Raw genomic sequence first — 12,761 nt, 5'->3', positions numbered from 1 at the left:
TTTCTTGTTTGATTTTCATTTATTTTACAGAAGGAATTACCAGTACATAGCAAAAAATGAACTACAATGAATAATGTATTACAAAGATAAAAACTGACTCAAAAAGCAAAAGATTTTTGTACATAGTGATCTACTACCACTATTACTATTTTGTTCTTTTCATATTGAAGCCCAGCACCTGGGAGATGTTGCTCACAGGTATGCTTTATTACAAGCCCAACATCTGGGTTGCCTGTGACAAATTTGAATCTCAATGGCGCTGTGGGCAAACAAAGAGTCTCTTGAATGTTGATACAGTTCACCCATGCACAGAATAACAACAACAACAACAATAATAATAATAATAATAATAATAATAATAATAATAATAATAATAATTATTATTATTATATTATTCTGTGCATTCTTATTGGAACCCAAGGACTACAAAAATACAAATAATATTATACAGGAAAGGCAATTATTATTACTTGGGGCCTTTGTTCCATATCACAGTAACATGCTTGTAGAAAAGTGACCACCTTGTCATTTCAGTGGTGGGTAGATTTTTACAAAGAACAGAAAATTCTCACATTTCTGTTCTGTTTCACAGTATGCTTTAGCTCATTCTGAACTTCTGCCGCTGATGAAAGGTGTCCGGTACTTCACTCAGAGAAGCCAGCTAGTTTTTCCATACACCTAAGATTAAAATTCATTTTGACAATGATAACTTCAAATTTTACTGAAATCCCCAGCAAGAAGGAGATTGGACAGCAGTTTGCATAGGAGCTAGCGACTGGCAGAGGCCACCTCAGAGTTGACTCGCAATCGTACCCTGCACACCATGCCCAGGATACCACAGAGCAATGATGATGATATATCAGGAAATTGTCCCTTAGTCTTTGCCCTCAATGTGCATGTGGCAGCTGGTATTTTTAACAGGTCACAGGACATTGTCGTACCAATACAGGAAGTATTCTAAACATTCAGAAAAGCTAACCTTAGGCCTAATTAGACCAAAAAAAAAAAACGTTTTTAGGCCTATAAGCCTAGGTTAGCATTTATGAATGTTCAGGATACTTTCTGTATTGGTAAAACAATGACCTGTGACCTGTAAAAAATACCAGCCAACAATGTGGGCAAAATTTCCTTCAAATGTGCTCAAAGTTAACCACCATTTTTTCATAATCACAAAGTGACCACATAAATGTCACTCAAGGCAATTCTACTCAAACCCCTTGAATTGCATCTACAGTACACTGAATGGAACATAAAGACCAAGTGTATCGAGACCTATAAGCAAAGTTTAAAACTTTGCAGGGATGGCACAGTGGCGAGAGCACTTGCCTCCCACCAATGTGGCCCAGGTTCGATTCCTCGACTCGGCCTCATGTGAGTTTGTTGGTTCTCTACTCTGCACCGAGAGGTTTTCTCCGGGTACTCCAGTTTCCCCTCTCCTCCAAAAACCAACATTTGACTTGTTGTGTTAATTGTTAATTTCACTTTACAGTGTCCCCAATTAGTGCTCCAGCGCTAAATCTACTAGACACTTAAATAAAGTTCCTTCTTTCCTTTTCCTTTTTTCCATGTATAGGATGCAGTGACTGCATTATTTACACAAACATGATGTTATGTTACAATAATTCAATTATATATAATAACAATGATAATAATAAGAAGAATTACTATAATTTTGTTGCATTACTCTAGATAATTCATAAAACAAAAATCATAGCAAGACTACCGCTATGACTTATCATTTAAAAGTTAAATTATCAGATGCAACATTAATTATTTTCTGTCTGAGTGTGTCTAAACGCATGTACATATCATTATGTTACAAATTTACCTACATTCTTGCATTATTTGAAGCACTTCTTACAAACAAGATCTAACTAAAGAAAAATGAGCTTGGTTTCATTTGAAAATGTTGCTACATAATTACAGTTAAGCCAAGATTACATGCACCAATCTCACCCACTGTAATATAATAGATTCATAGACTATACATTTCATGTATAAGTTGCCAGGAATGTGTTAGTTTCGAAGGAAACTGTGCTCCTGTGTTGGTGGGTAGTGTTAAGTAACGTGAAAAGTTCTGTGTACTTGGTTACTTTATGAAATCAAGGCCAAATTTCCAGCACCTAACCTCTTCAACAAAACAGGGAGCTAAAGAAGAAATGACGATGGGCAGACCAAAGGCAACACAACAAAACAATATTATAACATCATTGGATTAAAGACAAAAAATATTATTACTGTGTTGCGTGTGTGGCACACATTACTGAGGTACTCTGCAAACCAATGATGTGAAATCATCAAATTTGAGGTTTTGACAACAATGAAAGGATACAAATGTGAACCTTTTGTTGTCTACTTTAACTCCCGAACCTATTGGTACCAAATTTGTTTTTAGGACACTTAGCCCACTTTGTACCATGAGGTACTCTGCAAACCAATGATGTGAAATCATCAAATTTGAGGTTTTGACAACAATGAAAGGATACAAATGTGAACCTTTTGTTGTCTACTTTAACTCCAGAACCTATTGGTACCAAATTTGTTTTTAGGACACTTAGCCCACTTTGTACCATGAGGTACTCTGCAAACCAATGATGTGAAATCATCAAATTTGAGGTTTTGACAACAATGAAAGGATACAAATGTGAACCTTTTGTTGTCTACTTTAACTCCAGAACCTACTGGTACCAAATTTGTTTTTAGGACACTTAGCCCACTTTGTACCATGAGGTACTCTGCAAACCAATGATGTGAAATCATCAAATTTGAGGTTTTGACAACAATGAAAGGATACAAATGTGAACCTTTTGTTGTCTACTTTAACTCCAGAACCTACTGGTACCAAATATGTTTTTAAGACACTTAGCCCACTTTGTACCATGAGGTACTCTGCAAACCAATGATGTGAAATCATCAAATTTGAGGTTTTGACCACAAAAATATTGCATTTGGCATTGAATGGAACAACCATTGTTTGAATGGAACAACCTGGTTAAAACTGACCCAACCCCAACTGAAAGACAAAAAATTATTTGCCTTGATACAAAGCATGATTGAGATGAATTCAGGACAACAAAATGTAGTCAGTGGTCAGAGGATTAGAATTCAGAGCAATCTTCCTACAAATCCAACACACTACCCACTGGACCAAGCTGCCATTGGATCCATGCACACATGCAACGTGAAAAAAATTAAGGAAATTTTTAAAAAGAGAAAACACTGCCAAAGTTATTTGCGTGTGTGCACTATTTGACTGTGGCTCAAAATTTGTCATTTCGTTGATGAAACAATCAATCATTTAAAAAATCAAAAATGTTACTTCATAGTCATATAAAATTATATAATTAACCCAGCATTATTAAGCCTGCCTTTCTAACTACTGGTGCATATGTTCATGCTTCAACTTGTACAGTGTGGTAGTTTCCCATAAGGCTGTTTCTTAACACTCGCTCTCATCACCCAGCTGTGATGGATCAACAACATCTCCATCTTTTGCCTTTTGTTCTCGTTCTGCCAGCGACTTTCCACCTGATACTTTCTCCTCTACGACATGATTTTCCACAGGTGGCTTTCGTACTGCCACTGGTGCACCTCCTCCTACCAGGGCCAATGCCTGCTCCAGTCTTTCTTTGTATGTCTGATATTTTTCCTTTACCTGAATGTTGATTAAAACTATAAACCTCTTTACTCCAGAAAGTCAGAGGAGGAGGGAGGGGCACAGTGACACACGTCCCTAACCACCCATCCACACTGATGCAATTTCATTTTAAAACCGACACCTACCATCCACATGAAAACCTCATGAAAATGATGACAATAACAAGGACTTTAGAAAATGGACTCAAAATCGGAGACTTCTGAACATGAAAAAAAATGTGATTTGCATTAATTTGTTGATTTCAATTTACTGTGTCCCCAATTAGTGCTTCAGCGCTAGGAGCCTCCTCTGCAGACGTTCTTGTGACTTGTCACGTAATCTTTCCTCCTCAACAAACGTCTGCTGAAACAAGCTGGAATTTACATAGACCACTCAGAACAGACTTCCAGATTCTGGAAGTACACTTTGGACCCTGCGAAATTTTGTGTATGGCCACTGCAAGAAAATGGGATTTGTGTGTTGGTCATTTTAAAATCTAGGAGTTAAATTCTTATCAAATAGAAACTGTAGTGAATAAATTTCATGGTTTGGTTTATTAGATGTTTGCGGCTCTCTACAGAATGAGTACGGTAGAATTCGTATGGTTGAAACATTTTGCTCCCATGGATTTCGCAACTATTAATTTTGTGGCATTTACTTGGGATTGATCTTATATTTACATTTCTTTCCGTGCTATTTCAGTGGAGTTGTTTCATTCAAGCAACCCTTTCCCTTGTAGTCCTTCCTTTATTTTCGAAATCGAAGAAACACTGAATACGAATGGTCCGATCGCAAATGCAAGCATTTCATTAATGCAAACTTCAAGCAAACCTTCAAGCAGCCTGAAAAATTCAGGCTTAAACATAACAATTTTTTTCAAGCTTTCTTTTTGCTACTGTCCTAGTTGCATTCAATGCGCTTTAAGGTAATGGTTCTGGTGGAGTTCAAATACACTCGCAATACTTTAATATTTTTATTTGTATTTATACATTTCCATGGTGCTTTCAATTTCAGATGAAACACCACCATACCTTTGCTGAGCATTCACATTTTGACTCACAGGAGTGCAAATGCTTACCCACAAAGGAAACAAAGTTAATGTTTCTGAGACATATTTTGTGACAGCTTCGTCCACTGTTTTATCCACAGAAAAAGTTGACCCCTTGATGCTCCTAGGGGAGAAATCTACACAGCACAATTGTTTCCTTAGTAACCCGCAAATGATTTCCAGATGACAGTTACTTAAAAAAAGGGAAACGAATGTGTGGCTCGATTCAGCAGACATTTACTGAGGAGGAAAGATTGCAGATTTCAGTAACCTATTGGCTACAGTACTTGGACCTACTTTATCTCTTCAAACTTTTGTCTCATTACAAAAGCAACCCACATATTTCCATTAAATGTTCAAGAAGAGTCACTAGAAGCACATTCAATGGGCTACTATGAGATCTACCTCATTAAAAAATGATGACATTTCAAAACAGCTTCTATTGTAGGGCTCCAAGAGTTTGGAACATTCTGCCACCTTATCGCAGAGCCATTCATAAAGTCAGTTTATTCAAGAAGGAACTTTTAAAATATCACTTGGAGATAACGAAAACTTCTTACAATGTTGATATACTGACCACATCCTTTAAATCTATCTGTATCAAATGTCACTCTTGTCGAGCTATTTGTACCTTAAGTGGTGATTGTTTCTGTTGTTAAATTCAGTAATGTATTTTTGTATTTTGTTTACAATAGGTTCCTGTAGTGGAGCTCTGTGAGCAGTCTGTGGGGATACCCTTCCCGAAGGGGCAAAGTTTATAATAAATAAAATAAACGAGTCACAAGAATGTCTAATAAAATAAATGAGTTACAAGAATGTCTGCACAGGAGGCTACAGTGCTATAGAAGACTTGACACTTCAATAAATCTCCTTTCCTTTAATGAAAATTTGTCAATCTTATTGAAGAACTCTGGTTTTGTTTAAACAAGGAACCTCTTTCTTTTTACAGAAAAAAAATCTTGTAATCAAATTTAAAAACAAAATAAAATAAATGCAATGGAAAGACCAAGGTACCTGTAAGGTATGTGAATGACAATAACGTTACTGTTACTGGGTTAACCCATAGAGTGGTAAAGTGATGATGTCACAAAAACTAAATTTATGAAATTATGGGATTTACTGAGATATTCTGAAAGTACATGATGAAGAATCGCCGCTTGCCCAAAATAAGCATATTGTTGCAATATGGGGGTACGTTATTAGCCCTTCCATGCTTCAGTAACTCCATACAAATCCTTGTAATTTTGTCTTGGTTCTAAACTGTTTAGAACAAAGACAAAATTACAAGGAATTGTATGGAGTCACTGTAGCATGAAAGGGCCAATATCTCATGCCCAAACTGCAATAAGACGCTGATTTTTGGCAAATGGCCATTCTTCATCATGTTCTTTCTGACGATCTTAATGAATCCCATAATTTCATAATTTTAAATATTTGCAACATCACACTTTACCACTCTATTGACTCCCAATAGGTTAATAGGAAGTGACTTCAACTATACTTTCTAGGCAAAGAAAAGATGATTCCTCCACTTGAAAGAGAATTTGACAACACCTATAGAGGAGCTGAGGAAGGCAACAGACCTGTGTGATGTGTTCCTCCTCTTCTTTATCAAGTATTTTCATGAAATTCTGAAGCTCAGGTATACTGAAAACATCCCACTAGAAAACAAAATGTGACCAACCGTGGATCAACTCAAAGAAAGGCTGGATACAAAATCTTGCACATAAAAAAGGTACTCCACAAAGCTTATTTACGTTAAGGTACCACTGGTGTCATAACCTCTACAACTTACAATAATATCCCCAGTTTCATTTTCCTGAAGTGAAAAATTGTGTCTGATGTCACCTCCACCCCAGAGTAATCTCAAAACTAATGGCTTCTCCATGTCAGACATCCGCCGAAGAATAACTGCAAGAGTGCAAAGCAGTATGTGGCATGAGAGGAAAGGCTGAAGACCACTTGGAGAAGGACTGGCAAAAGGGAGATGTCCCTGATTAGTGCCCAAGTGCTAATTAATTAAAATGCAGTTAGACACATCATCATCAAGTTCATCTAGCAGGGTAGAAGAGCTGAAGCATGGCAAAAGCAGTCACACAGAGAGAAGAAACGGAGAGGATGATGGACTTGCGGGTCTACTGGTGCAAAGAGGAAGGCAGACCACAGGGTCCAGAGGAGATATGTTTGTCTTTAGAACATCAAAACCCGTCGAAAACATCTGAAATAATGGGTTATTTTGATCGCGTTGACGATCGCGTTACAGTTTCGTTACACATTCTGTATACCGCAAACAAAGAGACTGAGGGCTCGCAAGATCGGCTTACCATATATAAAATATGGAAAGGGAGGAAACTAATTTGGGGCCGATTTTCGAATCCCTGAAACTCGGATGGAAGTAAATTAAATTGCCTGATTTTACTAACGTGATCTAGAATTGTTATGTATTTGCCAAATACTGAAGGAAAACGGCATAAGAAAGCGTTCAAATTCATTTTCGGCGACCGAAATTTACGGCTTCGAGAGAGAGGTTTCGTTTGGTGTGCACCGCAACATATGGTGACGGAAATGAAGCGATAAAGTAAATGTGTGCAAGATCGGAAGTAATTTTAAGATGCCCCAAGTTCGAAAACACCAACGGTTTCTTTTGCAACTTTTCGACTGTTGACGTGTACAACAAATGTCCAGTCTTTAAAGATCTTTACTTCAGTTAAAACTCGGCTGCCTTCGCATAGATCTTGTGACTGGACTTTTATCCACTCAAAGAAATCGTCGCTAGAGCTAGATAAAAGCTAATCGAATTCTTTTGTGAAAGCTGGCAAGTCTTCCCATTTAACACGGTCTTCTTCCAATCTTGAGTTTTTTGAAAGTGGGTACTGCCATACTCGGCCACCGTTAACTCTTCGCTGGACTCTACTCGCCTGTGGAAAGGCCTCCTTTAAAATAATCCCCAGTCCTTTGACTTGCAATGGAAAATTTTCCTTTTCGGAGCTGTTATTTACAGAGTCGTCAAGTATTTCTTGTACGGAAATAAAGTTTTGTTCGTCTCTTCGATAATTCATTGAAAGCCTGCAGGTAAAATAGTCAAGTTCGATCAGGGAAAAATCAAACACGGTAATTTGTGGCTCACGTTCGAAAGCCAACTGGTCAGATATCTTACCATTTAGAAACAAACACGTGTTTTTTTCTGTTCGATACTTTGGATCTCTTCTCGTCCGGCTGCTTTTCGCGCAACGGAACGGGTCTTTTCAAGGGAGAAGCCGCCATTATTTTAAAACTCCCTCCACAGCTGATGTTTTGATTCTCGAATTAGTAACGGTCTGTTGCTTTTGCGTTTCCGGTCCCAATTCACTTCCGTCACCAAGTGCTGCGGTTCACATCGAACGAAGTCACGTGGTACAAGTTTCCTCCCTTTCCGTATTTTATACTGTAAGCCGATCTTGCGAGCCCTCAGCCTCTTGGTTTGCGGTATACAGAATGCGTAACGAAACTGTAACGCGATTGTCAACGCGATCAAAATAACCCATTATTTCAGATGTTTTCGACGGGTTTTGATGTTCTAACGAGAAACATATCTCCTCTGGACCCTGTGGGCAGACGCGTCCAGAACTGCAGACTGATTTCAATGAGCATCATGTACAAAATGTACCCTTGCTCTTTTTCCCAACTTCAACATCACTCAAGTCTCAGAATACAGACAATATTAATGTCAAAGTGTCCCCCAACCCTCCCCCCCCCCCCCCACTCCCAAAGTGCTGCTCTTCAAGTAAGAATAAACTGCTGCATTTACACTCAGTCTGGCTTAAAAGTAATGCTAACCTTATTGTTCGAAATACTAAGGTAGAAAATGCTTCTAAAGACTTAAAGGGACACTTCTTGTTGGATATCAAAATTGGTCTTGCATCTAATTATTTGCACAAATTTCTGAACATAAGTTGAAACAGGATGATGGTGATGGCGATGATCTTCCTTTCCACTGTTTCTCAATGGTTGCATTAGGATTTTTAAGTAAAAAGTATTCATTGTAATGTTAATAATTATTATTGTCATACCAGCATATGTAAAGAGTATTAGGTACTTACAAATTACTTACTTCACTTACTAGACTGTACTTACATTATTGACAATAAGATACTTAAGCTACTTACAAAACAGTATTTACACTACTTACAATACACATCAGGCATGATCATGTTATTGATTTGATGATGAAAATTACGGGCAGAATCATATCTAAGACAACGTTTCGGTGTTCTCATGACACCATCATCAGGTCAAAATATAATATTTAACAGATAACTCGATACATGTAAAAGCTAATAAAACTCTTCACCTAGCCTTTGGGGACTTTGAACTTGAACTTGAACATTAATATTCTTGTTATCTGTAAGTGTTAAATATTATATTTTGACCTGATGATGGTGTCATGTGGACACCGAAACGCTTGTCTTAAATATGATTCTAGCCGTAATTTACAATACACAGTACACAAAACACTAAGCACTACTTGCAGATGTTTGTGACTACTCGCAAACACAGTACTAGGACCTCAGAAGTGCTAATGGTCAGGAAAGAGGAAGGAAGCTGAAACTAGGTTCACCCAAACCACAAATCTTTGTAAATTTGGAGGTTAGGATAAGTACTTTAATTAGCAACACAAGAAAGAGGAGAGGTCTCATTCTTGAAATACTCAGTATGTGGAGTACTTAATCAAGCAATGTACTTAACCCATTGACTCCCGGGGGTTCCCCATTGACGAGTAAAATCGTCTGGTGTTAGACAGTCTCGCCGGTTCAGGCCGGTTTGGGTGTAAAAGGGTAAAACCGTCTCTAACCCTAACCACTCTGAGTGGTCCATGACTTACTTTCCACAGACTAATGGAGAAGGAAACAAACTGTTACTACCATTAGTGCTGGAACATTTTGCAAAAATAACAAAAACATAACTGATTGCCATTTTAAGGGGCGGAGTTAAGCATAGAGACAGGACTTGCATTCTAAAATTGTGTTCTGGGTTCACTGCACTTATCATTGTTTATGGGGTGAGTTTTCTCCATCAGGTTTTTCTCCTCAAGAACACATGCTTTACCTTCCCTTTCAAAAGCTAAAATTCCATTTTATTTAAATTGTGTTGATTTCTTTACTTTCCCCTATTAGCCTGCTTGAGACAGCTAACCTGGCCATTCACTCCCAAAAGAGGCACTCGCAGATTTTACTGTCTCTTGCAAAATGACTTTACTTGTCAATGAGGAACGTTTACAAGGGAAAGGGTTAAAAACTTATTTCAGGACTTTTCTTCATAATTAATAATTATAACTGAGGCCATCCCAAGGGTTTTGGCGACAACAAGGGAACATGGCCAATTTGAAATGAGGAACAGGGAAAGATTTAATACAAAATATCTTAGGGAACTGGAGAACACAAACCATTTTAGGGATCAAAAAGCTGAGAACAAGTTTGGAAGTGATTTTGGGAACAAGGGAACACAGTCAAGCAATTCTTTTAAGGGACCAAGAACCCCCCACCCCTGTTAAAATCACAGTGAATCAGCTCATCATAATTATCAGCCTGAAAACTCTTGAATTGGACAATCGAGTAAAAAAGTGGAAAGGCCTTTCAATACCAGTGCATTGCATGTAAAAGTTCATAATACAGTAAAAGGAAGGAAAGCTTACTATGCTTATCTTCTTCTTGATAGCACTCAAACAAAGCAAATTTTCTTGGATTATCAGCTACCCTGAATTTTTTCAGGAGTGCAACAATCACCTGTAAGGGAGAATCTCAGAAAGTTCAGTAAACATGATTTGCATTATTGTATGCACGGTGGATATGCAAGAAATTTACATCTACAAAAATTGTTCATTAATAACTCAAAGTGTTACTATGATCAAAAAATCACTTCCTTTTTTTCTTCAGATTTTGAAAGTATGTTTACTTAAAACTTGACTGGCAAAATTTTGAGCTTTGATTTTTATCCAGAGGCTGTTTACTTTGTGTGTGGTCCACCATCAATCACATTCAAAACTGACCAACTGGACCTCAGAGGGTTGGATCTAGGGAAAAGTGACATTGTATACTCACTAGCTTAAAATTTCAGGTTGTAAACGCAGCTTATTATATATGCAAAATACGAGCTTAAAAGTCTGAAAGCCTGAAACTCCTGTGCTGCATAATTATTAATTATGCAGAAATGTCTTACCTCGTGTACTGTTGTTTCACTTGTTACATGTAGAGCTTTCGATGTTCCAACAGGAATGAAAAATGATGTTCGATGTGTATTCTATATGAAGATCAAATAACAAGATTAAAAACATAAGACATTTTGAAATTTTAATCGTATTCTCTTCCTTGTTTCCTCTGAAGTGTGAAGAAAACCAAACGCTAAGTACTACAACAGCCTTCATTTGTATAACAACGGTCAAATGAAATCTTTCAAAGCCACTGACAAAATGATAACCAAGATTTTTTTCGTGGTTTTGTTTTTTATTAAAAATGAAATTTATGTTTCAATGCGGTTGGCGCAGTTATACATAGCTTTTCAATGATAAGAATTCAAAGCTCTTCTCGTTGATAGGATGTCTGAATTCATGCATACACCTGGTGTTAAGAGCTCAATTGACATCAATTAATAATTAATTAATCTAACCCTTTGGTCTCCTTCTTTTTGTGCTCCAACTGACTCAAATATTGACAGTGGACTCGCGCCAGCAATAATGTTGATAGGGCGAAGTAGATTCATCTGAACACGAATGAAACCTTGATATGTGTTTTCCCCTCTCTACACAACAAAAAGAATTCCAGGAAATGAATTTCAAAAGCTTACAACTCTGGAAGACTGAAATAACAGACAAATTGGCTTGTGGTTTGGTGAATAGTAACATCAGTGATATGCAAAAATCATTGACTAACTTTAAAGATAAAACTAATGTGAAATTCTTATATTATAAGAACTGGTTGAAGATGCAGTTCATAAGGAAAAAGTAATGAATTTAATTAAATTTGCTTTAAAATTTTAAGAATCTTATTCTCTGCTTGCAAAAATAGATCCCACTCAAATTAACTAGGGCTTTTTTTCAAGCTGATCCGTATTCAAATTCCTGTGAAAAACATTTCAGATCAACCATTTTTCATCTGCTGGTACTTGCTTTCATAAACTAGCCAGTTATTCTTTTTATTGACATAAATGGTATGAAAAACCAGTGCTCCTGAAAACAACAAAAATGCCAGTAATATATTTTTACCATGGTCATTATAAGACCAATCGTTGAGGAATTGAATTCGTCAATTTTTTGCCGCAAAAGGCTTCCTGTTGGGGACTCTGTGTGGAGCATAAAAGGTTCCTTTCTTTTGTCATCCTGAAAGAAGGATATGTGGTTTAGTTCCTCATTTATTGAAAAAATGCAACAAATTGAACTGTTGACAGACAATCTATATGTACTTTCATCCTCATTTTGTTCAGCTTAAAACATGTGAATGAGTTTCACTTGAAAGAACATGACAAATCTCACCTTGCTCTCAATAAGGTGTCTGAAATGTTTATTTGCAGGGAACAAACACTGGCTGCAGCTACAGTAACTAAATTATTGCAACAAATTTTCTTTGCAGCTGTCTCAGTAAGGCAGAAAGTGTGATACCACAGACCTCCTACTAAGGCCTCATGAGTGCTGGGTAACAAATAAACATGTAAGCAACACAAAAGTTTAATGCAGGGATCTATGTTTATGACTTGCCCGTTCAATGAGATGTAATGTTTTCATTGTGATTTCATCAACAGAATTATTTCTTCCTAAATGCCAGCCACCAGTGCAATCCAGATCAACTTGTTCTTGACAGCGTTTGTGGCATGTGTACTTGCAATCTGTTACAAAAAGAGACCAATTCAAGGGCCAGATGCAAAAGCCTTTGTAACTTTGGTTAGCTTCATCGAGTCTTCGCCATAGTTATTTTGAGAAATTATTAGTGAAAAAACAAAGAGAACTGCAACAGGACTATTGGAAAAACTAGACCAAAAAGACCAAAGCTGCCATAATACATATCATAATAATGCCATAATACTTGTCTATCACCATTCTGCCAAAGC

At 37.2% G+C, this 12,761-nt stretch overlaps 1 protein-coding gene across 1 annotated transcript in view; it reads right to left on the bottom strand.

Moving 5' to 3' along the window:
- Window positions 1–1,534: 1,534 nt before the first annotated feature.
- Window positions 1,535–12,761, bottom strand: part of LOC137999806 (ras association domain-containing protein 1-like) — a 13,219-nt gene continuing 1,992 nt past the window's right edge. The window contains exons 2-9 of the mRNA XM_068845734.1: window positions 12,412–12,539; window positions 11,923–12,036; window positions 11,328–11,459; window positions 10,881–10,961; window positions 10,357–10,447; window positions 6,481–6,596; window positions 6,269–6,346; window positions 1,535–3,655 (exon numbers count right to left, since the gene is read on the bottom strand). Coding sequence (XP_068701835.1) covers window positions 3,440–3,655; window positions 6,269–6,346; window positions 6,481–6,596; window positions 10,357–10,447; window positions 10,881–10,961; window positions 11,328–11,459; window positions 11,923–12,036; window positions 12,412–12,539 — 956 coding nt within the window. The 3' untranslated portion in view covers window positions 1,535–3,439. The remainder of the gene's footprint in view (window positions 3,656–6,268; window positions 6,347–6,480; window positions 6,597–10,356; window positions 10,448–10,880; window positions 10,962–11,327; window positions 11,460–11,922; window positions 12,037–12,411; window positions 12,540–12,761) is intronic.

This window comes from Montipora foliosa, chromosome 4 (assembly GCF_036669935.1).
Source record: "Montipora foliosa isolate CH-2021 chromosome 4, ASM3666993v2, whole genome shotgun sequence".
Lineage (NCBI taxonomy): Eukaryota > Metazoa > Cnidaria > Anthozoa > Scleractinia > Acroporidae > Montipora > Montipora foliosa.
The sequence above is the reverse complement of the archived record's forward strand: the minus strand, read 5'-3'. Positions and strand labels throughout refer to the sequence as shown.